Source organism: Bipolaris sorokiniana (assembly GCF_000338995.1).
Source record: "Bipolaris sorokiniana ND90Pr unplaced genomic scaffold COCSAscaffold_13, whole genome shotgun sequence".
NCBI classification, from domain to species: Eukaryota; Fungi; Ascomycota; class Dothideomycetes; order Pleosporales; family Pleosporaceae; genus Bipolaris; species Bipolaris sorokiniana.
Window position 1 is genome coordinate 1,227,379 of NW_006911907.1, and position 27,539 is coordinate 1,254,917.

The 27,539-nt window shown below is 49.3% G+C and overlaps 12 protein-coding genes across 12 annotated transcripts; 8 read left to right on the forward strand and 4 right to left on the reverse strand.

The window, feature by feature from the left end:
* Positions 1-64: 64 nt before the first annotated feature.
* COCSADRAFT_39894 (uncharacterized protein) lies at positions 65-1,918 on the reverse strand. Its single transcript, XM_007704942.1, has one exon. The coding sequence runs from the start codon at positions 1,688-1,690 to the stop codon at positions 179-181; it is 1,512 nt and encodes a 503-aa protein (XP_007703132.1). The 5' UTR covers positions 1,691-1,918; the 3' UTR covers positions 65-178.
* A 386-nt stretch (positions 1,919-2,304) lies between these two features.
* COCSADRAFT_149856 (uncharacterized protein) lies at positions 2,305-4,679 on the forward strand. The gene is made up of 2 exons (XM_007705320.1): positions 2,305-3,868; positions 3,918-4,679. Exons 1-2 carry the CDS (start codon positions 2,775-2,777, stop codon positions 4,453-4,455), a joined length of 1,632 nt encoding a protein of 543 aa, XP_007703510.1. The 5' UTR covers positions 2,305-2,774; the 3' UTR covers positions 4,456-4,679.
* A 233-nt stretch (positions 4,680-4,912) lies between these two features.
* COCSADRAFT_97309 (uncharacterized protein) lies at positions 4,913-5,794 on the reverse strand (the record flags this gene model as incomplete). Its single annotated transcript, XM_007705321.1, has 1 exon — positions 4,913-5,794. One exon carries the CDS (start codon positions 5,792-5,794, stop codon positions 4,913-4,915), a length of 882 nt encoding a protein of 293 aa, XP_007703511.1.
* Positions 5,795-7,934: 2,140 nt separating this feature from the next.
* Positions 7,935-8,910, forward strand: COCSADRAFT_124783 (uncharacterized protein; the record flags this gene model as incomplete). Its single annotated transcript, XM_007705322.1, has 2 exons — positions 7,935-8,089; positions 8,170-8,910. The coding sequence occupies 2 exons, from the start codon at positions 7,935-7,937 to the stop codon at positions 8,804-8,806; spliced, it is 792 nt and encodes a 263-aa protein (XP_007703512.1). The 3' UTR covers positions 8,807-8,910.
* Positions 8,911-10,466: 1,556 nt separating this feature from the next.
* On the reverse strand, positions 10,467-13,937 carry COCSADRAFT_39896 (uncharacterized protein). The gene is made up of 2 exons (XM_007704943.1): positions 12,012-13,937; positions 10,467-11,960 (listed from the first exon to the last, which is right to left on the reverse strand). Exons 1-2 carry the CDS (start codon positions 13,725-13,727, stop codon positions 10,728-10,730), a joined length of 2,949 nt encoding a protein of 982 aa, XP_007703133.1. The 5' UTR covers positions 13,728-13,937; the 3' UTR covers positions 10,467-10,727.
* Positions 13,938-14,019: 82 nt separating this feature from the next.
* COCSADRAFT_192976 (uncharacterized protein) lies at positions 14,020-15,079 on the forward strand. The gene is made up of 2 exons (XM_007705323.1): positions 14,020-14,484; positions 14,533-15,079. Exons 1-2 carry the CDS (start codon positions 14,048-14,050, stop codon positions 14,969-14,971), a joined length of 876 nt encoding a protein of 291 aa, XP_007703513.1. The 5' UTR covers positions 14,020-14,047; the 3' UTR covers positions 14,972-15,079.
* Positions 15,080-16,726: 1,647 nt separating this feature from the next.
* On the forward strand, positions 16,727-17,140 carry COCSADRAFT_46933 (uncharacterized protein; the record flags this gene model as incomplete). Its single annotated transcript, XM_007704955.1, has 1 exon — positions 16,727-17,140. A coding segment is annotated over one exon (414 nt), but the record flags the coding sequence as incomplete, so codon positions are not given.
* A 1,081-nt stretch (positions 17,141-18,221) lies between these two features.
* Positions 18,222-20,634, reverse strand: COCSADRAFT_345352 (uncharacterized protein). Its single transcript, XM_007705324.1, has one exon. The coding sequence runs from the start codon at positions 20,608-20,610 to the stop codon at positions 18,436-18,438; it is 2,175 nt and encodes a 724-aa protein (XP_007703514.1). The 5' UTR covers positions 20,611-20,634; the 3' UTR covers positions 18,222-18,435.
* Positions 20,635-22,598: 1,964 nt separating this feature from the next.
* COCSADRAFT_97801 (uncharacterized protein) lies at positions 22,599-23,225 on the forward strand (the record flags this gene model as incomplete). Its single annotated transcript, XM_007705325.1, has 1 exon — positions 22,599-23,225. One exon carries the CDS (start codon positions 22,599-22,601, stop codon positions 23,223-23,225), a length of 627 nt encoding a protein of 208 aa, XP_007703515.1.
* Positions 23,226-23,548: 323 nt separating this feature from the next.
* Positions 23,549-24,097, forward strand: COCSADRAFT_97244 (uncharacterized protein; the record flags this gene model as incomplete). Its single annotated transcript, XM_007705326.1, has 3 exons — positions 23,549-23,791; positions 23,899-23,952; positions 24,026-24,097. The coding sequence occupies 3 exons, from the start codon at positions 23,549-23,551 to the stop codon at positions 24,095-24,097; spliced, it is 369 nt and encodes a 122-aa protein (XP_007703516.1).
* A 1,201-nt stretch (positions 24,098-25,298) lies between these two features.
* On the forward strand, positions 25,299-25,803 carry COCSADRAFT_29483 (uncharacterized protein; the record flags this gene model as incomplete). The annotated part of the gene is made up of 4 exons (XM_007704852.1): positions 25,299-25,427; positions 25,464-25,505; positions 25,564-25,590; positions 25,642-25,803. The coding sequence occupies 4 exons, from the start codon at positions 25,299-25,301 to the stop codon at positions 25,801-25,803; spliced, it is 360 nt and encodes a 119-aa protein (XP_007703042.1).
* A 579-nt stretch (positions 25,804-26,382) lies between these two features.
* On the forward strand, positions 26,383-27,495 carry COCSADRAFT_345356 (uncharacterized protein; the record flags this gene model as incomplete). The annotated part of the gene is made up of 4 exons (XM_007705327.1): positions 26,383-26,749; positions 26,804-26,956; positions 27,017-27,321; positions 27,367-27,495. The coding sequence occupies exons 1-4, from the start codon at positions 26,452-26,454 to the stop codon at positions 27,493-27,495; spliced, it is 885 nt and encodes a 294-aa protein (XP_007703517.1). The 5' UTR covers positions 26,383-26,451.
* Positions 27,496-27,539: the final 44 nt, after the last annotated feature.

Here is a 27,539-nt window from a genome sequence, read left to right on the forward strand (position 1 = left end):
TAGAAAGGATGAGTGGGGGAAAAGATGTGAAGACCAAAGGAAACATGGAGTAGCTCATCTCATAAACTCATCAAATTCCAAATGTCATAACAAACTATCCTTAATAATATACACATATAAAAAAAAAGACTCTCCGCTTCCGCTTCCGCTTCCGCATCGGTTCGCGACTGCAAGTGTCTTACAACTTTGCAAAAACCGTTGGGACAACACCTCCCATCTCAACCAAGGTACTCTTATTCCTCACCCAAGCCTCAAGTCCCTTCTTCCCATTCTCGACACCCACACCACTCTGTTTCCACCCGCCGACACTCATCTCCGCAGGACTCTCGCCCCAAGTGTTAATCCACGTGATGCCCGCCTCCAGCCTCGCAATAACCTTATGCGCGGTATTCAAATCTTTAGTGAAGATACCGGCGGCGAGACCGAGCGGCGTGTTATTCGCGCGGGACACGACTTCGTCGATGGAGGAGTAGGAGAGGATGGACATTACGGGCCCGAAGATTTCTTCTTGGACAATTTTCATGGTGTCGGTGCAATTTGTGAAGATGGTGGGTTGGACCCAGTAGCCCTTTTTATACGACTCTTCCGGGTGCGAGGCGAGCCATTTGGGGGGCTCCGGGCCGCCGTAAAGCAAGGTAGCTTTGTCTGTGTCGACTCCGTGGCGGATGTATGAGAGAACTTTTTCGTAGTGCGGTTTTGAAACCAAAGGACCGAAGTTTGTGGCGGGGGAGTAGAGGTCGCCGGGGCGGATGTATTGCATTTTTTCGAGGAGGCGCTGCTCGAATTGGGGTTTCATAGATGCGGGGACGAAGACGCGGGTGCCGTTTGTGCAGACTTGGCCGGTGGAAAAGAAGTTTGCGAGCATGGCGCCGTCGACGGCTTGGTCGAGGTCGGCATCGGGGAGGATGATGCAGGCGGATTTGCCGCCGAGCTCCATGGTTACGTATTTCATCTCGCCGGCTGCGCTGCCTGCGACCTTTTTGCCGGTTGAGACTTGACCGGTGAAGCTGACTTTGGCAATGCCCGAGTGCTTGGTGAGGTATGCGCCTACGTCGCCGCCGCCCTGGACTACGTTGAAGACGCCGGGAGGCACACCGGCTTCTGCGTAGATGTCGGCCAAGACGGTGGAGTGGAGTGGTGTGAATTCTGATGGCTTGTAGACCATGCAGTTTCCAGCGGCGAGACAGGGAGCCGATTTCCAGAGAGCGATTTGAATGGGGTAGTTCCATGCTCCGATGCCTGCGCAAACACCCAGAGGGCTCTTGGTTGTGTATACCCATGCATCCGGTCGTAGCGGCGCAGTCTCGCCGTTCATACCGCCTCCTCCGACAAGGTTGGCGAAGAATTCCAAGACATCTGCGCCTGTGACGATGTCGACAGTCGAGGTCTCGGAGAAGGGTTTGCCCGTGTCTGTGGTTTCAATTCTTGCGAGTTCATCGTTTCGCGAGCGCAGAATGGCTGCAGCCCGCTGGAGAATGCGTGCGCGTTCGATAGGAGGCGTGGCGGACCATGCTGGAAAGGCCTTGTGAGCAGAGGCTATGGCAGCATCGATGCCAGCGTTTGTAGTTGCGTGAATGTTGGCAACAGGCTGCGCAGTCGCGGGTTCAATCGTTTGAAATGTGGATGAAGAGGAGCCTGATTGTATCTTGCCGTCGTAGTAGGCAGAGCGAGGCGCATATGGGAGAGACATGGTCAAGGAGCCTGTTTGGCGCAACGGAGTGGAAGCAACAACTGAGGATAAAACAGGGCTTGTACGGGAATGTCACGAAGATGGAAATACGGCAGGAAACAAATCAAGCACCGACTGTCCACTGCAAGGTGTCAGTTTTGTCCCGGAAAGATGATGCAACGTCAAGGTACGAGGTTTTGTGCCAACATTTGTATGTAGGTACTCTATGCAGAGTGACAGCTAGAGGCAGGGGGAGCTTATATGCAGCCGTTGCACTTTGCTTTCCCGTCTGGGGTTAGTTAACGAAGCCCCGGGTCGGGTCGGACAAAAAGATGGTCTGGTCGTACGTATGCAAGGAAATGGAGGGCAATGCGCAGCGGTCTCTTGCGGGATGGCGCGACGTCTTTGAGCTCAGAGTTTCTCGCAGGTGGCGCAAAACGCCGTGTCGGATGGCTGTCGTGCTCACCGCCCTTGGATCGGGGAAAGTGCAGCGTGGTATTGCAGGGATCCCACGCTCGGAACATGCACACTCAGCTCAGCGGGGTGCGCTAGTCTGCATGTAGCAATGGCGTCATTGGTCAGTTTTGCGACACTTTTTTTGCGTTGCTGACCTCTCGACTGATATGGGACGAACCAACGGCGTGAGAGAAAGCCTTTGATTCATCCACCACCACCATCAACGGATGAGAACAACCATCGTCTTTGATTCGTTGTTAACAACCCCTCTCCCATCTAGTTCATGTTTCCCCGCTCAGCCATCGCATTCCCGCTGACATACGCAACTAAGACGTTGACAAAAGCACGTGCATCGTTCCGGTCCTATCGCAAACGGCCCTTTTTAGGCCCTCTTATCTTGGAAAGCAAGTTACACGTCCTGCAGCGGAACTACGACACGCCATCCGCCCAGCCTCACCACTCAATCGACTCCCTTTTGGTATCCGACTCTCTGCCGATCGTGACCACCAGGTCCGTGCTGACAACACTGACCTTTTCACGCCATAGTCTGCCTACATATAAGCTTGCCTCTACGTGAAAACTTGGTTGAGATCAAGGAAGTATCCTCCTCAGCAATTATTTCATCTTCATCCCTCACCCACACGCGACCATGGCTTTTGAGACTGTGACGTCCATCCCCAAGGATGCCGACTACGACTTTGTCATCGTCGGAGGAGGCACAGCTGGCTGTGTCATTGCCTCGCGCCTCACAGAGTACCTCCCAAACAAGAAAGTCCTCCTAATTGAGGCTGGCCCAAGCGACTTTATGGATGACCGTGTCTTGCTCCTCAAAGACTGGCTCAACCTTCTCGGAGGAGAACTCGACTACGACTACGGCACTACCGAACAGCCCAATGGCAACTCTCACATCAGACACTCACGTGCAAAGGTCCTTGGTGGCTGCTCCTCACACAACACACTCATCTCCTTCAGGCCGTTTGAATACGACTGCAAGAGGTGGGAGCAGCAAGGGTGCAGTGGATGGAGCTTCAAGACTTTTATGCGTGTGCTTGACAACCTCCGCAACACCGTTCAGCCCGTGCACGAAAAACACCGAAATCAGCTCTGCCTTGACTGGGTCGAATCATGCTCAACCTCTTTGAACATTCCTATAGTCCACGATTTCAATCACGAGATCAAGACCAAGGGTGCTCTCAAGCCTTCAGTCGGCTTCTTCTCGGTGGCATACAATCCTGATGACGGCCGCCGAAGCAGCGCTAGTGTAGCCTACATTCATCCAATTCTCCGTGGCGAGGAGACTCGCAACAACTTGACCGTCCTTACCAACGCATGGGTCAGCAAGATCAATGTGTCAGGCAACAAAGTCACTGGCATTAACCTCACCCTTCAGAGCGGCGAGAAGCTCACCCTCAATCCCAAGTGCGAAACCATTCTCTGTGCAGGTGCTGTCGATACCCCACGATTGATGCTTCTGTCCGGTCTTGGCCCCAAGCAACAACTCTCCAACCTTGGCATTCCCGTCGTCAAAGACTTGCCCGGTGTGGGCGAGAACTTGCTCGACCACCCAGAGAGCATCATCCTCTGGGAGCTTAACAAGCCCGTTCCTGCAAACCAGACCACTCAGGATTCAGATGCCGGTATCTTCCTGCGACGAGAGGTCCCCAACGCGGCTGGTGACGATGGTGAGGTTGTTGACCTCATGATGCACTGCTACCAAATTCCTTTCTGCCTGAACACTGCTCGGTAAGTTGAGAATGACTTTTAAAAAGAATCAAGATTTAACATATGACAGTCTGGGTTACGACTCTCCTATCGACGCCTTCTGCATGACCCCCAACATTCCCCGTCCCCGCTCTCGCGGCCGCCTCTACCTTACTTCTGCCGACCCCAACGTCAAGCCTGCTCTCGACTTCCGCTATTTCACTGATCCCGAGGGTTACGATGCCGCTACCATCGTCGCTGGTCTCAAGGCCGCGCGAGAAGTCGCCAAGCAAGCCCCATTCGCCAACTGGATTAAGCGCGAAGTCGCACCTGGCCCCCACATCACTTCCGATGAGGATCTTTCCGAGTACGGCCGTCGCGTCGCTCACACCGTCTACCACCCTGCTGGTACTACCAAGATGGGCGACGTCACCAAGGACGAAAAGGCCGTTGTCGACCCTGAACTTAAGGTCCGCGGCCTCAAGGGCGTGCGTATCGCTGACGCCGGTGTCTTCCCCGAAATGCCTACTATCAACCCCATGTTGACTGTCCTTGGTATCGGTGAGCGTGCTGCCGAGCTGATCGCACAAGAGTGGGGTTGGAAGGGTCTGGAGAAGCAGAAGTTGTAAGTGTGGATTGTGGAGAGAGAAAAAGTAGGCATTTGACCGGGCCATTTGTTACGATTAGATGATGATGTGTGTATATTTCCTTTCATTTCTGTATATCTTGATAGTAGTTATGATTGATATCTTTGATGTGCCAGAATACGACAATACCCTTTTCACGAGTCATGCAATGTTTTGAATGTAGCATGTGATTTGAGTGTTGCAATTCAATTACCATACAATGAAGGAGACTTGAAAGCTCCCCAAGTCGATCGACGCTTCTTCGCTTTCGATGTTCAAGAAGCTTCGATGTTTGTGTGTTCCCACTCACTTATTTGTACAAAAACCATTCCAGGGACCCTAGTTACAAAGCAAAAAAGTACGGCTAAATCGCCTTAGTGTTGCCTGTACATTCGCCTTTGTCGTCCACGCAATATACCAAACACCGTAGTTTTTCTCTCTCGCACACGGACAAACTGTCTCAGTCATCAAACTCAAACATTCTGACCAGACCGTCATCTTCTCCCGCATCTCCCTCGTCTTCATTGTCACTCTCATCACTATCTTCAACCGCAAACCGATCATCAAAAGGCCCACCACTCCTCATCTCTTGCTCTCCCCAACCCTTCTCCTCTTCTGCCTCCTTCACCTTTCCCTCACTCTTATCCCCACCACGTACAAAGTCGCCGGAAGCATCCGTATCATGCATATCAAGCACATATCTGCCCTTCGCATCCGTAAACTCGCGCTGGGTCAGCTCACTCTTCTTGCGCGCTTTGCTCCTCTTCTTGTCCGCCTCTTCCTTCTTCGTGAGCCACTTGCAGATCGGGGTGGGCAGCTCGTTGTGGCTAAACCCTGACTTTGCGAGGCCCCAGCTGGTGAGGGAGGCGGCGTACTTGTTTGTGGTTGAGAGGGCGGCGGCGCTGATGCTTAGGGTTGCTTTGCCCATGCCTGAGGTCGCGAGGGCGCTGGCGTACGAGAAGGTTGCGCTGCTGACTTGCGTGATGGCGTGGTTGGAGTCTTGCAGGGCGGCGGACCAGGTGCCTGGGAAGGGGTATGAAGGCGACTGCTGGGGGGTTTTGGAGTTAGTGGGAGTGAGTGAAGGAGGTGTGGCTGTGTGGCTCACATTTGCGGTGGGGGTAAGAGGTGAGACGTCCTGCCACTCTTCGGTGCTCTCTAGCGACTCGTATTCGGAGAGAGAAGAATCTTCGTTGTCTTCATCTTCTGTGGCTGCAGAGATGTCTGCTGGGTTGATGAAACGGGAGCAGAATGCTTCTGGCTGTGCTTGATGCGTGACTGGACGTTGGGTATGCAACACTAACTGCTTGTTCCTCTGGACTTCATCTTCACTGTCTTCTTTCATGCCGTCGAAGTAATCATGTTTCTGGGGGTTCGACTGCTTTCGACCCTGAGGCTGCTCGCGCCGGGTTCGAGACCGGCCTCTGGATCTGCCCCTTCCGACCTCGTTGCTGCCTACAGCCTTGCGCCGAAACCTCGTAGTATAGGCCATGACGCTCGCCATGTACAGAACTTGGACTTGCTATATCTTCTGAGTATCAGTATGCGAAACTACAGCAGTGTCCAAAAGCAACGCAAAAACAAGCAAAGCGGCACGAGAGTTTCCGTGCGTTGAGGACGAGGTAGCGACTGCGGCAAGAGGTTCTTCAATTGGGTGAGGAGATGATAGGAAAGCAGATGAGGTTTGACGGGAGCTCTGCCGGATTGTTGTGATCAGGCCGCGCTGCGCATGAACCTAGGTTGTGACGGTGACTTGCTACAAACGACTAGAGAGACGTCATAATGTATACAGTGATAGCTAGTAGAGGGGAAAGTCGAGTGTCTACAGGACAAATGGTCGGCGTTCGTAGGTGCCAAGGTTTTGAGGGACTTAATCGGGGTGGATGGTTGTCCCCACACGATTCGTGACCGAATCCAAAGGTAGCCTTACGTTATACAAGGCTGCGGTAGGCCAGTGGGGTTCAGCATGCTCGTGATGATAACCTTGGGATTGCTTTGGTCCTTTGCAAAATTAAGTTGCTATTGAGTTCTCATAACGATCAGCGTCTACTGCATGGAGCTGTTACTTTCTCACTCTCGCGCCAAGGTGTGAAAGCGCGCACACGTGATATTAATGATTGTGAGGCAACTTGTTATGCCGTCTCAACTATGTCTGCTAAGTTTCTTTATGAGACAAAGGTCACTAAAACTTCTTTGTTGGGGTACATGTCTTCAGTTTGCACTCTATATTAGGCAGTGTGGTAGGTCGCGCGCTCAGCACCCGGTGACACAGAGTGAAAGCATACTCAACCATTACGAGAAATTTCTCGAACCCTTCTCACCTCTCAGCGAAGGTTTGTTCCAGAGCTTTCAAAACCCAAACCCTTGCACACAATCACCCTGTGTGCTATTCCTTGGCTTATACTCACATCTTTTTAACTACTCGCAACTCCACATTCAATCTACCCTGAACAACCTATATACCACCAGCATATATAAAACCCAAAGTAAATACCAATATCAACCATAAAATGGCTAACCGAGGTCCGCTGGAAGCTGTTGTTACAACCCATTGCGCACTCACTGACTTCCCATAGCTGTATACATCTCCGCTCTGGACCCAAGGCGCTTGATGTGCGAATTACTAGAAATCATGCGCAATGACAAAGACAACAACCACCTGTCGCTTACCTGTATGAGAGTTATGGAAAGGTACCTCGTCGCAAACCTCCACCAGTCGTTGTTTCCAATTTTGCTGCTCGACGAGATTCGCGCAGCTGATAACCGGGCAATCCATCAATCTCGCCAGTCTGAGGCACCTACGAGGAATAGAAGGGCCTTAGGAGAGATTTTGAATGTGCATCCGAGGTCAGTCGCTGATCCAGGCGAGAGTTACACGGGAGTACCACGTAATATCACTAAGTCCTCCTTGGTGACTAGATACGACTTATCAGTCGATGACTCTCCCGCAATCCGCTTTCAGCTACCACCAGCTCCTTTGAATATAAGAGGTTCATCGTCGACTGAAAAGGCTTCTAGTGTCAGTACTCCCAGGGAGAATAGGCTACCGCGTGATGTCAACCGGGCCTTCTATATAGTTAACGAAGACGACGATACGGTTATCGATGAATCTCTACTAGCCCATCACGAGCCACCAACAGCTCCTCTGAATGCACGCGGTTCATCGTCGACCGAGAAGGCTTCTAGTATAAACACTCCCAAGGAGAACAGATTACCGCGTGATGTCAACCAGGCCTTTTATGTGACTGATGAGGACGAACCACCGCCATCTTCTCCGCCTTCATTCGCTCAAACTTCGATCGAGCAGACTTTAGTACCCATGGGGAACAGGAGGGTCTTAGGGGAGATTTCAAATGCGATTTCAAGGCTAGTGACTGGCCCAGGTGAGAGTCATTTAGGAGGACCGCGTAATATCAACCAATCCTTCTGTGTGGCTGAAGATGACGAGCCAGTCATCAATGAATCTCCACCAGTGACTGAACCAGATGAGAGTCATTCGGGAGGACTACTTAATGTCAACCAGCACTTTTGTATCGCTGAAGACGACCCATGCGTCGATGAGCCTCCACCAGTCCACCATGAGCCACCACGAGCTCCTCCGAATCCACGCGCTCAACCTTCGATCGGGCAGCCTACCCGTGTTAGTAAATCTAAGGCTAATACTCAGCAAAACGCCAGCTCCATTCTTCGCCCAACTCGAAATGACCAGCCAAACCGGAGGATAATCACCAACGCCAACTACGACGCAGCCGTAACCCTAGAGGAACTCGAGCAGTCTTTCATCGAAAAGACAAGACCAGCAGATCATGGCTCCGAAACAGAAGAGACTACTGAGCCCGACACCCCCACCGGCCCGAATACCGCCCCCGCCCCCAACGTCTTAGAAGAAATCCCCAAAATCGTGGTCACCGACTCCCGCGAAAACATCCAAGCCATCGTCGAGGTCGAGCCCGTCGAGCCCGAGCAACCCACAAAGAAACCCACAGAACCCACACAAAAAGTTCCTGAATACAACTTCTACAAGCAAAAGAAAGCAGGTTTCTACGACAGAGCAGCCGACGAGCCGCAGCGCCTATATCCATCCACGATTGTAGAGAGAAGGGACAAGCTTCCTTCTAGCTGGTCTGCGCGCCATATGGGAAGGAGTCAGAAGCCTGCTCGTCCTGCGTGCTCGTCCCCACCGATTCAAAGGGCTGGCTCGGCGCCGGTGGCTGCTGCGAAGAAGGCTACTATGACGGAAAAACAGGCGCGTAGTGTGGAGACAAGGAGTACGACGGGGAAGCGGGCTCGTGGGGCGGAGCCAGAGACTACGACGAAGAGGCTCAAGAAGCCGGGTGGGGGAAAGAAGGATGTTTAGGTTTGGGGCAATGGGACAAAGGATATTGTGCGGTTTTTTTCTTGTGGTCGGTGTTATGCTGGCATTTTGGTGTTCTTTGTTTCCTGATGTCTTTATACCCCCTCTATTTTCATTTCTTTGCCGTTATATCGATGTGCCAAAAGTTAGAAGCTGCGTTCATTCTGTTTGCATTTTATGCCTGCTCTAGATAGTTTTTGAATACCTTTGCTGCTCTTGCTACGTTGGTTTCTTGGTTGTTTTCCTAACGTCCCCTCTGGGTCACGCAAATCCCCCCGTGCCGCAAGAAAAGAGAGGTACTTCATCCTCAGAAAACAATACTTCTATTCGCGCGTTGTTTCTATACTGTTTTTATAGATAAATCATATTTTCTACCTTCTTCTATAGATGTAGACACCTTTCCTTACAAAAATTACGCTACTACTGTTGCATCTGCGCTGGTGCGCAAAAGACACCTTTTCTAGAGACAAGTAATAACACCACTATAGACAGCCTCCATCAAGCTCCATTACACCTCTTATACTAACGAACAAATTTGCGTGCACTAAGGAAGCCTTTAGCAATGCTAAGGAGTCAATCCCAGGTCTTGGTGCGGCGTGGCGCTCATATTTATGTGTGATCGCCACCCCTGTTGGTACTTCCCTAGCGAGCAGCTTCCGCATGTGGCCAATACAAGACTATTTACGTCGTAATATTCTCTAGGCTAAGCTTATGGCTTCGAAGCGCTGTGGCTATATAAGCTCCGAAATCCTGTTAACAAGATGAAGATCACGTGATAGTCAGCTTTAGCTTCATAATAGCAATCTCTCTTATATTAAAATAACGTCTTGTTAGCCTAATAGAATAGACCCAAACTCTATACTAATGCATTAACATATACCCCTGCGTAACGGAACAGCCCCCGCAACGGAACATCTACCTAATATCACGTAACCTAGATATAAGGCTCGAAGTGCAGCCCTCGGGCTAGTAAGACTGAGGACCTGCATAGTACAAAGCTCCCTTCTAATCCTTAGAACGAACTCCAAGAATTTGTCCGAATACTATCCTAATATTCTGACTCCTACCTACCAAACCTTTCACGACAGGTACTTCAGCTTGCAACACTTCACTCTCTTCGTATATCTTATAAAATATTATGTATAAGGTAGTATCTACAGTAGAATATAGAGAATCCTAAGTTTGTAGCTGCATTTACAGAAGAAAATTCTTCTGTAATAGCACCTTCCGCACCTGCGCTATCTTCCGCCTTGCTATGTTGCAAAACTAACCGCTATGCATGCAGCACCAACAACAGGCCCCATAGACTATTCTTGTACTTTAGACAGCTACAAATAAACCTACAGAGCCTACTCTAGCTTTTACAGGGCTACCACTAGCTCTAAAGCAGGCGTAATATGCGCATTGCTCTGATGCCACGACCCACGAAAGTACTTCTAGCAGACGCATCAACCAATTTAGGCTAGCTGTCCGCAAGGCTTACCTAGTGGCTTGACACGTGCCCGTGTATTAGATTGCTTAGTCTATGGCTGTGCAGGGCTTAGCACGCTGATAGCACACAGGTTGCGTTAGGAACTGTGACGATACCCGGTTCAGCTCCACCTAGGCCACCACGTGCCCAGAAAGGTACAGTGACAGGAACAGATCAACTACTTGAATAAATTTAGCTTATATTGTAACTAGTTAGCTGGACTACAAAGGCGTTTTAATCCTGACAGCTAATCTACTTATTATAATAGATTAACTACTGTTATATCAAAACAATCACGCAGCGTAAAAGATTACTTTGTAGAAACACAGTACTCGCTCGAAGATTCTATGTAGCGAGGGATAGAGGCACATATATATGTACACATCCCCAGCCCTCTAGAAGTGCCGGTTTAATGATGATAGAAGAGAGCAAAGAGGAATTGCCACTAGGACATCACTGGAAGCGACCTATCCAGACCTTTCCATGCCCCGTGCCTATCCCTACGTATTCGCCTGATATAGCTGTGCATCCTGGTCGATATTCTGTAGGTAGCCACAATAGCTTATGAGCGTTTAGACAAATCCAAACCCCGTCGTCACTAATATGTATGTTCTGGCTTACAGGTTTCCGTGCTTTGTCTATAACTTTATTGGGGTATTGCGACCCTAGTATCTGAGCAAGATCAGAAAAACCATAGTCCTCGAACGTCTGTAGGCACACCCCGCTGTGCGTATCCCAGATCTTGATGGTGTTATCGGACGAGGCTAACGTCAGCCTCGCCGAGTCGGGCGAGAAGGCGACTGAGTGGACCCAACCACGATGACCCTTAAGCGTCTGCAGGCACACCCCGCTGTGCGTATCCCAGATCTTGACAGTATTGTCGAACGACGCCGACGCCAGCCTCGCCGAGTCGGGCGAGAAGGCGACTGAGTTGACTGAACTGTGATGGCCCTCGAGCGTCTGCAGGCACACCCCACTGTGCATATCCCAGATCTTGACAGTCTTGTCGTACGACGCCGACGCCAGCCTCGCCGAGTCGGGCGAGAAGGCGACTGAGTTGACTGAACTGCGATGGCCCTCAAGCGTCTGCAGGCACACCCCGCTGTGCATATCCCAGATCTTGACAGTATTGTCGGACGACGCCGACGTCAGCCTCGCCGAGTCGGGCGAGAAGGCGACTGAGTTGACTGAACTGCGATGGCCCTCAAGCGTCTGCAGGCACTCCCCGCTATGCGTATCCCAGATCTTAATGGTGTTGTCGTTCGACGCCGACGCCAGCCTCGCCGAGTCGTGCGAGAAGACGACTGAGTTGACTGAACTGCGATGGCCCTCGAGCGTCTGCAGGCACACCCCACTGTGCGTATCCCAGATCTTGACGGTGTTGTCCCACGACGCCGACGCCAGCCTCGCCGAGTCGTGCGAGAAGACGACTGAACGGACCGAATCGCGATGGCCCTCGAGCGTCTGTAGGCATGCGCTCCAGCTGTCGTTCATACTAGGGTTGATTGTAATATTGTCTGGCTCCTCGTGCTTAAATAGGTTCCTAACTATGCTCTTCTTAGGACTAAACAACAATGCTGATGCATAGACCTGTAGAGCGCTATCTTCAATAGCTCCCTTATGGTACATTATAAATCGACGTGCGTCCTTAAGAAGCGTACTAAACGAGCTCTGTTCTTCTCTCCCCTATTTTGCATTAGTTAGATACTAGTCGTATTTATAGCTTAGTAAATATACCTGAGCAAAAAGCCAGAGCTTTTCTATTGCAGCTATACCTTCTGGTACTCTCTTACATAGACTCAAAGCCTCTAGCCAGTATAAATACTTTTCACGCAGGAACTTCTCGACAATACCTCCATCTTGCATAACATCATCCGAGTTCCCTGAAGACGTGAGATTCGAGTCGCACAGGTGGTCGATCCAGTACTCGCATGCATATGCAATGTGTACAATAGTGCTGTTCTTGCTCCTGTCTACCATACCCTCGGTTCGCGCTCTTAACTTCTCTAGATTGCATAAGTCTCTCCGTAGTGTATTGCGCATCGCACTAAGCAGACGATATGTCACCTGTCCATGCTCTACTGTCACTGTTCCATCAAATATCTGCTGGCCGTTGCCAGATGTAAAGTACTCTTTGGCAGACAGGTGTATGAACGTCACTGTGTTGTTACGCACTGCGAGAAACGAGCCGCAACGGGCGACGAGATCGGAGACACTCTCCGCGCTACCAAACAGATCGTTTGGCAGACCAGCAACTACTACAAGCTCCAGCAGATGCAGTGGTCGAAAGGCTAAAGTGAGTGCCCGCAGGACGGCTTTGCAGTACGCTGTTGTGTCATTTTTTTGCGCTAGGATCTGTTTCATCATTCGGTTGTAGAGCGGGTCCAGTCCAGGTGGCATCGCTTGCAGTACCTTCCGTGTATTATGGTGGAGGACATTCTCTAGCTCTTTACACACGAGCGATATCCATAGAAACGTGCCCTCGGCCCTGTCGCGGAGCACCCGCTGCACCTCTGCTTGTAGTCCAGCGTCATACTTTTTTGTAGTTGCCAGGTGCTGCACCTTGAAGTTGACAAACGCCGTCACAGCCTTCGACACGTGGCTTTCGCAAACCTCAAGACTGACCTTGATGCCAGCCAAGTCTGGCTGCAAATACCGCTCAATCCCCTGCACGTTGCGGCTTGTCACTAACCACTTCACCTTCGACCGCCGCGCAAGGTTGCTGTCAGTGATGATTTGAAGAAGAGTAGGCAGACCAGAGTCGCACTCGTCGAGAGCATCAACTAGCAGGTATGTCGTTGGCAGAGTCGGGTCATTGAGTATGTCCGACAGTATCTCTCTCAGCGCATATATAGCGTTAGCACCTTCAAAAAGCTGCTTTCCTGCAGCCTTGTATCGCTTCTGGACATGTCGCATCAGCTGCATCTGCTGATCGACGAGCATGTATATAAGTCCTCTCAATACCGAGACAGCGCTGTTAATCTCCGGCCGAGTGTTCTGGCAGAAGAAGTAGGCCACTAGGCATGGCTCGAACCCTAGCTTCAGTTTATACAGCACCTTTGATACTGTCCATGATGGTGACCTGATCTTGTAGCCTTGCGATAGCTCGGCGATGAGGCCCATGGTCATCATCGTCTTGCCTTTGCCCGGATCGCCTTTGATCCACAGCAGCCGAGGACCCCCCTGACTCCTCCATTGCTGGAAGTTTCTATCTTCTAGGATCCATATATAGCAGTCCCTGAGCAACTTGTCCTTGCCGTCTTCGATTCTCGTTCGGTCTTCGCGCGGGTCAGTGACTCGCAGGTCGCGCAGGCACTCGTGGTGGGTCGATCTGGCGGCGCCGCTATCGCCACTAGGAAAGTGCACGTCGCCGGTAACATTGCCGTAGATGATGTTTCCGCCGTCTGCTCGGTTGTTCGTGTACGCGGCGGCAGGGCTTGCCGTGGGCTGCATCGCTGCGACGTCAAGTTAAGCCGTCGCCTAGCGGTGCACCGGCTGTGGCGATCTTCGTAAGGCTGATCTGTAAGACTGTGCTGTTCCCGAGTGAGGCAGCTGTCGACTTGAGCGCCCGCCAGGATGTCCGATGACACAGTGCACTCATGAAGCGCAGTGCTGCATGAGAGACGAGAAGGTTTTGCTTCTGAATTTGCAGGCGTCTGCAACAAGGCTGAGGTCTGGCCAAGTCTTCAGGCGACTAGCTAGTACAATATGATGTTCTTCCTCAGCCGCAGCCTACTACAGAATTCCCCACCCTTCTACTTGTCTTAACAGCCATGACGGACCCTCTAAGTATCACTGCGAGCGTAGTCGCAGTCGCCGGCCTCGCCTATTCCAGCAGTAAAGTGCTGTATGAGTTGATCTCGACAATCCGCGATGCGCCCTCGGTGTTCCAAGACCTAAATCAAGACATCAGTACTCTCAGTCATATCTTGAATGCGTTGAAAACAAACCTGTCCGATCGCGGTGCAACAAAAGGTGAAGCACAGCTAGCATGCTTCACAGCCATGGAACAAACTCTACAGGGCTGTGATCTCGCGTGCAGGGCTTTTAAAGAAAAGGTGCATGACCTTACAATACACTCCCAAGATGGAAAGAGAAGCTTCAGGGATGGAGTCAAGCTGAAGTTTCAGAGCAAAAGCATCGATGATTTCCATGCAAAGGTTAATAGTTGGAAGGCGAGTCTCGCTCTTGCACTCGACGTAGCTTTACTGTAAGATACCCTAGACGGCGGAAGAGGGATGACTGACTAATCACCCAGTGTGACCCCACATTCTGATAAGAATGCCCTCAACGCGCTCGAAAACAAAATGACGACTGCCAGAGACCAAATCACGGTCAGTCTCGAACAAGTCAATACAAGGTTAGATAAGCTGCTCGCGTTAGAACCGGAGAGCGAAGAAGACCTGCAGATGATTGCTCAAAAGAAAGCGGTTGAGGAACAGCAGAAAGCAGCTTTTGTACAGTGCCTTTCCCTATACCAAGCAGCAGTGGATAGAGCAACCCAGATGACTGGTCATTCTTTCAAAAACAACAAACTTCTAGGCGAGGCAAAGGCAATCTATGGCGATGTTGGACAACTAGGAGAGCACAGCAAAAACCATAGCTACGATGGTAACGAGGCCAACAATGAGACGAGAGCAGTATATGGGAATATAGACGGAAAATCCTTTTCAGATTTCATAGGACGTGGCACGTAATTCACAAGAAAGTCTTGCTATAGCTAGACTTCCTTTTACCTTGGTTCCCTATCACAATATAACATACTGTAATCATCTCGAGGTCGTCAGACGACTAACCGTTGTGGGGCTATACTATGGTTATAGTAATTCTCTGTGATCTAGCTCATAAGATTATCTAGATGAGCCCGCGTGAGGCGACGTCGAAGCCCTGCTATAGTGGCGACAACTACGATCCAGCTGAGGCTGCCTAAGCCGCACGGCTAGCTGAACGCCATACAGTTTAAAACTATGCCGGTTTCGGCGGGCGAGAGCCATGCGCAGCATAGACGGCAATCTGATGATCCAACACGTGATCAGTCCCGCTCTACCTGCTGTGGATTCGTTACGCATGGATGCACGTTAATACATTTTTGCAACAGGTGCCTTCCATAACAGTCCTAACTCTGGCTGACGCAGCCTAGGCATGCTCTTGGTTCACACTATAGCGTCAGCCTCTTCACCTTCTCCTTGCAGATTCGCACCTACTCCTGCCACCTCTTCTACTAGTACTTTAGCAGAACTCTTAGGCTTATGCCCTCGTTTCTTAGCACCCTTAGTAGATAACGCTTTCTCCTCTTTCTTAGCACGCTTAGCTTATACCTCTTTAAGATCCTCGAAAATTACTACCTTCGCCTTCCCCAAGATAATAGAGCTAGTTAATTACTAAACTATAGCCTCTTTATTAACATTCGTTAAGAATTTACATATCTTAATCTTAAAGAAGCGTCTACTTTATAAGAGATATCTATGCTGCAATCGCGAGCTTCTATACCTACTTTTATAGGCGTTATTTACTCTACTCGTCTAGTGTATACGTATTCTTTTTAATTAAGTTATATAAGGACATTATAGTTAGCCTCTATTATTACTAGCGTTATAGAGGTTATAGAGCCTATTTTTAGACTACGGCCACGAGTAAAATTATGTCAGAAGGTGACAGCAACGTGGATTCGTATTCGGCGGAGTGAGAGCGTTTGGCTTTGCTCTTTCGTGTGTTGTCGATGTGTACTGCGACTCTCGAGACGCAGGCGCGCTTAGTGTATCATGAGAACTCTCCTAGCGACTCGAAGCGAACGCGTTCTCTAAGTATAAGGAAACAAGGAAGAGTGGTTTAGATGGTGTTGGTGAGGTTGTGAATTAGCCATGAACTTCGTACAATCATGCCAAGCCCGCTGCGGGTATACGCTAGAGCCAAGGTAGCATGGCTACACGCTTTCATCAAGCCCCAACTATATCTGAACCGAGCACAAATTGGCTTCAACCCATATCTCTGCGAATCCATTTCCTTCAATGCAATTTTCATCTTCGATTATTTCTGGAAGAGAACGATCCGGTATAGCATCGGAGGTGATATTTGGTGGACACAGGTCTGCAGATTGACCCACCAATAATCACATGTTTCATATCGATGTATTTAAGGTTCGTACTAAATGTGCTGGACCGTGTATCGCAGTCCTTCTCCGCACTTTAGTGGGGGACTTTGCGTCATCCCCTGAGTTATCTAAGCCGCGAATGGAAACATAAAGCACAGGCACAACTGCTACTCCCGACGTTTTTAGAATTGAGATGGACCATCATTCGAACATAGCTGCAATGTCAACCGCAGTCGATATGACGTACTTTCCACAGGATGCTCTATGCTATCTATCGTCGTCGATACCGGTGTTGCGCCAGTACCTCACGATCGAAGAAGAAAAGCAGATCATCGAACAGTTTAAAAAATCATGGCGACCCAATGCGCAGGTCTTATGGAGCGGCATTCTACGTGAAGAGGCTCAAAAATGGGCAGACGAACATAATATGCAAACCTTGACGACTGTAATGGGGCTCCTCATGGACAAAAAGAATCCCTTGTGCCCAAATCATGATAAAACTAGATCGAGTTGGACCAAGTATATCAAAGGAGCATCTGCAGTATTTGCGTGGTCAGTATCAAGAGGGAAAACGGTTGTGGTACTATCTCCACCACCTCCCCAGAGGTTCAATCCAATTGGGCTTACGAACTTCCAACTGATCGAGGCTCCAATTCTCCACTGGGCAGCAGCACTAAACCATACTAGCTTACAAATTTACAGTGTGCACCCAATGGTAAAGGGAGCAGAAGACTTTCGCTACCAGATTTGGCCTGTAGATGACACCAAAAACTGGGATATGCATTTTAAGAATGTGCAGTTTCGGCAGAGGAAATGGAGAGTACCAAGCTGGGATAAGTGGAAGATTCTCATAAAGGAAACCCTTGATTCTATGGTGGAGTCTGGATTTTGGAGTGGGAGTGAGTTGTTTGGGCTATCAACATGGAAACAAGGTTCTGCATGTATGAAGAAAGAAAACGAGCGGAAGAAAAGAGAGGATACGTTAAGGGAAGAAGCCAAGAAGATGGAGCAAAGCAAGATATCGGAACAAAAAGAGAAGAAGAAGAAGAAGAAGAAAAAGAAGGAGAAGCCGAAAAAGACGAAGACAAGTGAGGGCGTAATGGAAAATCAGAAGCCGTGCCAAGAGCAGAAGAAGTGCACCAAGAAGAAGAAGAAAAGAAAGAAGAAGAGGAAGGAAGGTAAAAATGAAAAGGTAGAGAAGACGAAATCGAGGCAGAGAAAAGAGACATAAACAGACGTGATTCCTACTTATTTACTCTGAGGGCTGTGTTGTCCAAAAGACTTTTCGACACCATGCGTATTTCTACTTTAAATTTTGCAGTCGGTCTTACAGCCACGTTCCGCCGGGGCCAACTGCATTCTGTATCTTGAGGCAACACTGGTAGCAGGATCAAGCAGAATCAGGTAACTAATAGGATCCATATGCAATTAAGTGTGACTAACAAGTGAACTAGGTGCCTAATGGTGATGACGCAGCCGCAATCAGTGTATGCGCCAGTAAAGGCAGCGTCTTGTAGTCGCTTAGGTGCGTGCGCACCTTGGGATTAATAAAATATATTAAGAGTCCCCAGCTAATCAGTACCGGCTCACTGGCACAGACGGTTGACAGTCTGACAGTTTGTGCCAGCAAAATGGTACTCATTGGCTGACGCTTATGGGCAAATGCTAGTTAACCAAGTGATGTAATTTAGAACAGCAATGGACACGACTTGACTTTGAGCTTGCCGCCGCTAGTAGGGAGAATGGTCAACCCGCTCCAGCCGTACCCTTGCGCCGGAGGCGATGATTTCTAGATATGGCTGATGAGGAGGATGCTGTTTGCAGGAAGGAGTTTTCAAGTTTTAGCACCGAAGGAGCTTTCTTAATTTTTTATTATTTAACTACTGCGCTAACTGCAGAGACGAACACTTTATCTAGCCACTTCATACATCCTGTATCATCTAATACAATAACTATCAATTATTAACTATTAGACAAGTGAACATGTACCTAACGCTTAGTAAGAAAACATCCAGCTCAGTGAAACCAGTGCGCTTCTCTCATATAGCTTGCATATCGAAGATAGCTTAATTATATGATTCGAAAATTTGCAGCCATTTCGCCAAACTCTGCGCCATCAACAACGCCCCGCTTCATACGAGCTGGTACAACAGTGGGCCCAATATGAGCGCAACGAACTGACATAACCGGCTCATTGTTGGTTGCCATCCCAATTACCTCTCTAGCGTTGAAATCATCGATCCTCCGTAACGTCATCAGCACAGCCGAACCCCTTACTCGGCAAACCAGATCCCCTGGCCGCGTGACGCGCGAGCCCATGCCTACGAGACCCGATGCCGTACGGTACACGATACGGCACATTGATGGCCATGTCATGCACTCGAGGAACCCGCCGGCGGTGGCGCCTTCTGCGCGCCGCCGCAGCTCAACTTGCAGCTCAGCCGGCAGGGTGTCGAAGACTGAGCGAACAGGCAAATAGCTCTTGCCATCATCATCATTAACATCACCGGCCTCAGATAACGCGCTGCGAAGCAGCTCGTGATAACCGAGAACGTAGGCGGCAAATGATCGATGGTGTTCCTCTAGCGTCTGATTCGACCCTATATCGCTGGCCGGATCATCCCTTTCCCTCGTGCCGAGCGAGAGGGCTATTGAGAGTGATTCCAGCACGGCCAGCGCGTCGCCACCAGGGCTTGCGAATGTGTTACCTTGCTGTTCGGCAGGACAGATCAGCTCCCACACACGATCAAGCCAAAAAGGGTTTTGCTTTGTCCGTTCTCGTGCCAAGTGTGTGATGGGGAAGTCTGTCGTTTCCATTCGGCTCGAAACAGTAGAGATCTCGTCGACCACCCAGCCTCGCACCAGGAGGCGTGGAAGCGATGTTCCGTCCTCACAATCAACTCCACCCTCGAAGCTGATCTTGTCGTCCTCTGTCGCGGTCGCATTCATCGGGTAGTCGATCGGTGTAGTACGGTTAATGCTATGCCAGTCAGGCACCCAGCTGGGCATCCTAGCTTCGTGCTGTGGGTCCCAATCACACTGCTCTAAGGAAGGGTCATTCTCGTGGTCGACAAAGCTGACAACGTGCAGATTATTCGTCTTCTGAATGAATTTGACGGCTAGTCTCGTGTATATGACCCCACGCGTACGTGTGTAGTCAGGTTGAATTACAGGCTCGCCACCAAGGACGGCCATAGGATGACCGAGTAAACTAAATACGCGGTCACGTGGGTCAGTTACGCCCAAGATGCGCGTCCAGTGCATAGCAGTCAGAAAGTCGCACTTAGGCGTGTCATCTTCCTTAGTAGCCCAGACCATCACGATGTGATGGGCGACCCACGACGCTAGACTGAGATGCGTCACCAGCGTGGCACCGCTGTAATCCAAGAACTGAACGAAGCGGCCCGTTAGTTCCCAGTCGATAGTGTCGAAATCCAAGGCACGATTTTCGTCCTCGACAGTATTTGAATGGCCAGCTTTGGCACTGTCATCGGCGGGCTTCAGGGCCGTGATCAAGAGAGCCTGGCGGGCGAGACCAAGCTCTTGCACAATCCACGCGCGGTGGAAGTATTCAATCTCGAAGAAGAATCTGACAGCCTCCCACTTGTATGCCTGCTCCTCAAATCGGCGCCGGTCGTCCTCGGATAAGTGAGCGACGTCCGCGGTGGGACCAGCTAGATAGTCGTGGTGAAGGAGAATGCGCGCATCGCAGAGGCCAGCCTCTGGCTCTTCCATGAAATCGTGTATGAAGCGGATGGCGTCCTGGATTAAGAAGCGACCAACCTCGCTCGTTTCCCATCCGAGCCACGAGAGGACACGGCTCGCGCCAGCATAGATGAACGACATGAGTTTGACTTGGGAGAGGCGTTCTTGTAGGTCCTCCTGGTTGATGCACACTGCGTCGACCCACAACCGCCGCACTTGTTGTCTTTGTGCTGGTGCCTTGCCCGCATTTAGCTCTTCGCTGCTCCCAGCAACTGGTCGGTGTCGGAAGGCCGTCAGTGCCCCATGCAGATTCTCTGTCACAGACAGCGTCACTCCATCTATGGTGATGTCGCGCCGCTTTTGTGGGTCACCCCAAACGTATGATATGGCCTCGTACGGCGCCGCGTCTATAGCCTGCGGCACCAGCCGCCCGACAATGGGGTCCGAGAATTTGCCGGCTTCAAGCTCAAGGACGCGGACGAACTTTGGGGCGAGAGGGTGATAGAAGTCGGGGAAGGGATGACGGCTTATGTCCTTCATGCTGATCGGTAGCGGAAATCTTAGCGTAAAGCAATATGTCTACTAAGAGGTGCCTAACATGCGACGGTGTTGAGCAAAAGTGGGGTTAGAGCTTACACAGTCCGTGCACTACAGGGATGCTCATAGCCGTCGTGCCGCGCTCTGATTAGCTGTGTAAAGAATCCGGGTGCTCGGACCTGCACTTACACATTAGATTATGCAAAAAGGTGGGATTTGCGTGACCTAGGAGGGGATATTAAGTAATCACTTTGCATTTGTTAGAGTAGATCTTATTAGTCTCTTAGCATGGTGCTTTTGCTTCCAAACCATTTGCCTATCCTGTATGACGCAGTATCATGACACTGAGTTGATGTAGAGTAATCCTGATCTATCCAGCTATGTGTAAATCATGAGAGCAGTTTCCCACCAAATATTTTGCATAATCCAAGAACAGATGTCATTAGGTAGAGTTCGATATTGGGGAAGTACACAATATTGATGCCTTCAATCTGTCTCAACCATAATATTTATCTTGTTCCACATAATCACCAACGCAAGATTGAAAATACCATAGTATGTTCACTCACTCTATGGCGAGACGTGCCCTAGGTACTTCAACTCGAATCTGTGTTTAAAATCCAGCAGCGTTAGTTCGTAGTCTCATTATCTCTAAAATTACTGTGTACTTTCTCTGTTACAACTCTTCCTCTCGCAAGCTTAAAATTATGGTTTTGTGACTACTGTAACTGCCTAGTTACGCATACAGGAACCTTGAAGAACGAATTTTGAACAGGAAACGAATTGAGCTTTGGGGTTCGAAGAAGAGGATATAAGCCGGCCCATTGGCTGAGTAAGAAGCGCAAGGTGCGGGCTCTTGGGGCACTAAATAATCGGATTAAAACCACGCCAGCTGTCAGCCTGATCACGGCAAAGGTTACTTGAAGTAGCGTTACAAAATCTACAAAAGTATTAGAAGTCTTGCTAAGTATATTATTATTCGTGTGCTAAATATTTGTAGCTAAGCAGTGCGTGGTGTTGGCGTTATTAAGGAGTTGTGCTGTTGTGGTTGGAGCACTTTTTATCCGGCTATTTCATCCCCAAAAGGGGGCGGGTCGTTTCCATGGACGTGTCGTAAGATTGAACATCTTCACCGCAACTCAACAATGGCTTCCCAAGATCCTAAACCAGATTTGGGCTCATATTGGCAACGAACCCCAACTTTGGCATTGAAACAAGTTCTATGCTTTTACTGCTGGGACATATCGTCGAATTTCAAGCGATGCACCGCTTGCAAACGGGTCTCATACTGCTCAGTAAAGTGCCAAAAGCAAGATTGAACAGAAATCACAAGAAAATCTGCAAGAAACTTGTTGCTTTGAACAAGCAGAAAGGATACGCACCCTCGGCTGGCAGGCGTTGGGGCGAGTACTATGACGAGCAGGTACATTACTCATCTCACTTGGCAAGACGAACGAGTAGATTTTGAGACAACTTTTAGGAGCTAGAGTTCTCAAGATGTGGTACTCTGAATCCTTGTGAACTTGGAACCTTGGTTGGGTATGTCTGAGAACCGACTGCCAACAAACTATGGCCATTTTGTATTCGTCATTAAACTGACGCTTGCGGTTAGCCACGAACCATATTGCTATCGCTGTTGTAGAAGAGAGTCTCAATTTGAAGATGGGACGAAGTTGAATACCTGCCGATGCTGCCGCCTTAACTCGTTCTGCACCTCTTGCCAACAAACACATCCATCAGCGGAGTGCACGACCTTGCAAGATGTTGCAGCTGATGAGAAATTTTTGGTAGATCTCTACCAGCGAACGGGACACGGCTTGACCATTTCTATCTCCAAATTTCCCAGAAACCAACATTATCTTCTCTCTTCTGCAACGGACTGGTATGACTACTACACGAGGCTCTCAGAAAAGGGTGGCCTCAGTTCCAAAATGAACTGGGATCTGAAATACCAGGCAAACGACCCCAGAGAATGAGTATTCGTCGAACATATGAGATACGGTACCAATGCGACAACTATCCAACTCACCTTAATCGCTGCCTTGGAGGCGACGATACACAACATCGGCACTCAGGATTCGATCAACCTTCACATTATAGGTGCCGTTAGAAGTGAATTTGCCTCTGTTCTTGCATTTAAGGAGCTATTGCATCTTCTACTGTCGCTTACAGCACTTCAGTTATCATTTGTGGGTTTGAATGTAGAAACCCAGACGCCATCCACAATTCAGTGCTGCACTGTGTGTACCAAGATGGGACGGTCGATTTCCATTACCACCTGGAGAGGTCCGTATCACGCATACGTCGATACCGAATTCTACAAGACGCCAGATCTAGCAGCAGCCTTCCACTCAGGATTTTCGGTAGATGAACAAGCGGACTGGTACCCAACCATTAAGTATCTTGCACATGCTCCACATCCAACACTCTTTGCTGCGGGTAGATACTTTGAGATTGAGGGAGAGATGAGAGTTTGGAAGAGTCTGGGGGCGAAATTTATGAGGAACGCTAAAGCAAATAAGTGGAAGGGGATGTCTCCTTCGCTCTCAGTGTGTGGAGACAAGTCAAATGAGGTCACTTATAAAAATCATTGGTGGTATATTGTGAAACAAAGGTGATTTAGAAATATGGGGGATTATTACGGCCACGATTCGGGAGTCGGAGTCATGAGATTGATCTTCATCAACATCAGTTTTCTTTAGGTGCCGTGTGAAAGTAGTCGTCTCGGCTCTCCGCCCGCGTCGCCGTTGCCGCATTGTTATGCATGCACGTCAACACACATCTCCCAATCACACCGCTCCGTTGCATGTATACACATGCATAAGATATTATACGAGGCCGCCACTTCCCTCTCTTTGTCTGGTACCTCACTTTGAAAATGCGCTTCATCGCTCCCTCCTTCTGCATCTTCCTTCTGTCTACGTACCTCGTCTACACAACTATGGCAACCCAGAGTGCGAGCACTTCATCGCCCGTAACGCGTATCGCAACATTTAGGTTCCGCGATGAGGTGACACCGGCGCAGAAGGGCGACCGCACCGCAGCATTTCTGGCGCTCTATTCCGAGCATCCTGAGCTGCTGGTCGAAGGACCCAAGGGAGGCAGGCCATTGAATACACCACTTAATTTGACCAATGTGAAAAGGGAGAGTGTCTGGGATACAGGGTTTGTGGTTGTGTTCAAGGTAAATGAATTCCACTTCGTTTCGTGTGTGGTATATTGGATCGATGAGGGGGAGAGTCGGCGAGCATGAATGGTTATGAGAAAGTAGATGAAACTGATAATCGGTAGGACGAGGCTGCGAGGCAAAAGTTTGATCTAGATCCCGGACATGACAGATTGAAGGTAAGTCTTCTTGCCCTCCACATTTTTTCCTTGTTTTCATTTGCACATTTGATAGAGCTGATCAATAATGCAGGAAGAAACGGATCCGTTGCTGGAGCAGGTGTTTGTGTATGATTTTGTTGCACAGCCAAACTTGGGTTGGTGAGAATAATACAGTCAAATGGTCATGTTGATAGTTGAAGAAATCATTAATTAAATGATGGCTGTATAGAAACTGAAAGTTTGAATACGCTATGTCTGATTGGGTTGTACATAATTCGACTCACTGTATGCAGAGGAATTTCCTTGTCATGTCTCTTCCAGTAACTTTTTAGAAGAAGAGATCCATTCGTATCTGGAATCATCTGTACAGATTTCCTAAAATTAGTCAGAAGATGTGACCACGGTATGTTGGAATCTACATACCAAGCTGGACAAAGAGAGAAAAAGGTATATCAGGTCGTGGAATGTTCATCACGCTGATACATGCATTCTCTCCCCAGCCATTTCCTTGGCCGCCACTAACATTCTCATTTGGTATCAATTCAATTGCCGGACGCCTGGGATTGTCGGATCGGGGAGTTGCCGCACGCAATCCCACATGAGCACATACATAACTGTACACCTGTAGAATCTCCACTGACGATTCCCGCCCCCTATCGCCATCTATGATTTCGAATGTTGCCTCCGTTAGTCCAAGGGATATCATCGTCACTGCAGTAGACGCTCAGGTTAGGGGTGGTGTTGATGTGGACTGGTGGAAGGCCAGCCTCGAGAGCACGTCCGTGGAAGAGGTCAGAAAAGCATGCAAACCCAGATTGACATGACTCTAGGCCCTTGATCCGCGTGGGAAACGCATCCTCTATTGGTACACATCGGGCGATGAATGGCAGGCTGGAAAGCAAGAGCAGGAAACGATGAAGAAAATACATGATCGTGTGACTGGCCAGGTCGGGATTACCCAAAAGCGATTTCACTGCAGCATTTGAAACAAACCATGACTTGGTTTTCACTTTCCCGGCCTGTAAAAGCATGATACGAGCGGTTGATTTCGTATGATATACTACAATATCAAAGCCATTTACGCTGTCTGCTGAAATATATATACTTGAAAGAACCTAACGGGGTCATTTTGGTGAACAGAGCGTCTGTGGTCTCGAGTCCGCCGAAATAAGGGTGACGTTATAGAGGGGTTTGAAGAAATATATCGGCAAGTATTAGCCTATATCATGTAACTGATTGATCGGAATCAGCTGTATAAAGCCCGCTCACAATTCCCAGTTGAAATCTCCATCAACTCACCACTGCTATCTCTCACTGCAAACATCTCTACTCGCCTCGACAAGATTCTACAAAAACATATCATCATGCATTCCATCACCACCCTTTTCACAGCTGTCCTAGCCCTCCTGCCGTCTGTGCAAGCCGATATCCCTCACGGCAACTGGATGCAGCTTGACTGTTATGTCAGATATGTGTACATGGACGGCCGGCTGGTTGATTCGAACCGTAATCTCCACTACGACTGACAGCTTACCGCCCAAGCCTGCAACAAGAATTACGTCTTCTCCGTGGTAAGTACTTTCATGACCTAACTCTTTTGGGACATGCGGCCGTGCTGATGGCATACAGGCGAAATACAGCATTGGACGCGGCAGAGTAAGATTGTCTTCCATTTGCTCGAAATGAACGTGGCTAACATGTCTAAAGTGTATCGCCTATATTAGCGATGGTTTAAATGATGCTGATTTGTGGGAGAACTGTAAGAAGCAATCTCAGAATGGTTGGTATGATATCGATAGGATCACTGGTGATGTTGTTGTCAACGGTTCTCCTTACAAGGCTTATGATGCCGAAGGCCGCGGCTATTAAGGACTTAGTGCTGGTGAATTGGATAGAGAGAATCAGGACCAGTAGATCAGTGTTGCATCATTGATATTAATTAGAAGAATCTCCATTCTTCGAGCTTTGTGTCTTTCACTTTCCGTCGAGAATCTTGCTTGTGCCTGTGAGATGTTGTCATCTTACTCTGACTTTTCCTACTGTATGATATCACGCCATCATTCCTCGCAGACCTACCTGAAGTGCTCGTATGAGAGAGAGGGTTTTCTCTCACTAAGATCGCTGGCAGAATGGCTCTTTCCCCAACGTAAGTCACTCAGATATTGAACTTGTTATGGCACTCGCTCAAAGGAGTATAGTGTCTTGACACCTCCCTGATATTTCTAGTTGCCTCGAGACTACACCACAGAATCAACCTTACACAAACTTCTATTTGACCTCTATTAGCCCATATTTCCCATAGTAGACGTCAATACTCTGATTCGTTCAGTCCTGAAATTCGGGTGGCGAAATGGATGCTTTCACCACCAAGGACTCACCTGTTTGCTCTGTGCTTATGTAACACAAACGCACTCAGAGCTCTATTATTTAGAATCCCAACAATACATACCACTTCTCAGCTACTCAGGCTAATTCTCATTACCTGTCTTCCGACTTACCTCATAACTATCACTCACAATGTCTGCACCAGACGACACGAACCTCAGAGCCCTACTCCTTCTTTCTAAGGAGAGCTTTTTGGCACGTGCTCGCGAAAGCCTTCTCAGAGATTTGACCGATAATGAACTGGCCGAGTTAGTCGCGCAAATGATCAGCCGAGACAAGCCGCGAGGTGATCTAGAAGAGATCGCACGCATGATGCTAGATGTCCTTGCAAGGCGTGATGCCCAGAATGATGACCTCCTCGGCCTCGCTACGAAAGACGACACCGCGGCCGCAACAAGCGATGCATACAATGAAGTCAGAAATCCATCAGGTAAAGAAAAGCTTTGCACTCGACGACAGAACACATGCTGACAGGGAAAAAAAGGTACACAAACGGCAACCAACCCTGGCGGTGTCTCAGATGTATCACAAGAAACATCTCACAGTCCTCTGCCGATGCTCAAGCGACCCGCTGGCGAGCGATCCCCTTCCACCGTCGAAGAGACCGCAAGTACAAAGCGTGCAAAGCATGGAGATGGTACGTGGTCTAGGCTCGGATATCCCACCGTCATAACTAACGGCCTCTTGGTGGCAACAGAAAACACGGCATCTTCACTTCGCACTTGGAACCGCGAACAGATAGCTGGAAAGACGGTACAAGTCACCGCAGTTTTGTACTGGAATCCTCTCGAGCAGCGCTACTTCAAGCTAGCTCTTGATGATGCCGAGGACCCTTTAGCCAACTTCATCGCCAACGACTTGGATGTTGAATATCTCTCTGAGTCAGACCATATCGACGCATGGAGAGATCTGTTAATGAATCCACAATACTACATCAAAAAGCGATGGTGCGTCGGCCGGGCTCTTAATGAGAAAGAGGAAAAATTCTTAGGTAAGGATACCGTGAGCAGTAAAACGACGTGTGCAACCTGCATCCAATAAAAGCAGATCTGTGTCCACCTGGTCTATTTCGGAGGATTAGCTAAGCTTGTCTTCTTTCCCTTGCCATCCCGACTACAGTGGGTTGAAGAACTAGACGAAATGAGTTTCTGGACGCTGTCGTCAAGATACGATTAGCATGGTTCCTTCAAGGATGATTCAGTCACTGGTAGGAAACAGGA

Excerpts from the sequence above, each read along its gene's own strand:
- COCSADRAFT_39894 (XM_007704942.1), bottom strand. The coding sequence starts at position 1,690 with ATGTCTCTCCCATATGCGCCTCGCTCTGCCTACTACGACGGCAAGATA.
- COCSADRAFT_149856 (XM_007705320.1), top strand. The coding sequence starts at position 2,775 with ATGGCTTTTGAGACTGTGACGTCCATCCCCAAGGATGCCGACTACGAC. Across the intron at positions 3,869-3,917 it reads TTCTGCCTGAACACTGCTCG|TCTGGGTTACGACTCTCCTA; the intron begins GTAAGTTGAGAA and ends AACATATGACAG.
- COCSADRAFT_39896 (XM_007704943.1), bottom strand. The coding sequence starts at position 13,727 with ATGCAGCCCACGGCAAGCCCTGCCGCCGCGTACACGAACAACCGAGCA. Across the intron at positions 11,961-12,011 it reads AGCTCTGGCTTTTTGCTCAG|GGGAGAGAAGAACAGAGCTC; the intron begins GTATATTTACTA and ends AATGCAAAATAG.
- COCSADRAFT_192976 (XM_007705323.1), top strand. The coding sequence starts at position 14,048 with ATGACGGACCCTCTAAGTATCACTGCGAGCGTAGTCGCAGTCGCCGGC. Across the intron at positions 14,485-14,532 it reads GCACTCGACGTAGCTTTACT|TGTGACCCCACATTCTGATA; the intron begins GTAAGATACCCT and ends CTAATCACCCAG.
- COCSADRAFT_345352 (XM_007705324.1), bottom strand. The coding sequence starts at position 20,610 with ATGAAGGACATAAGCCGTCATCCCTTCCCCGACTTCTATCACCCTCTC.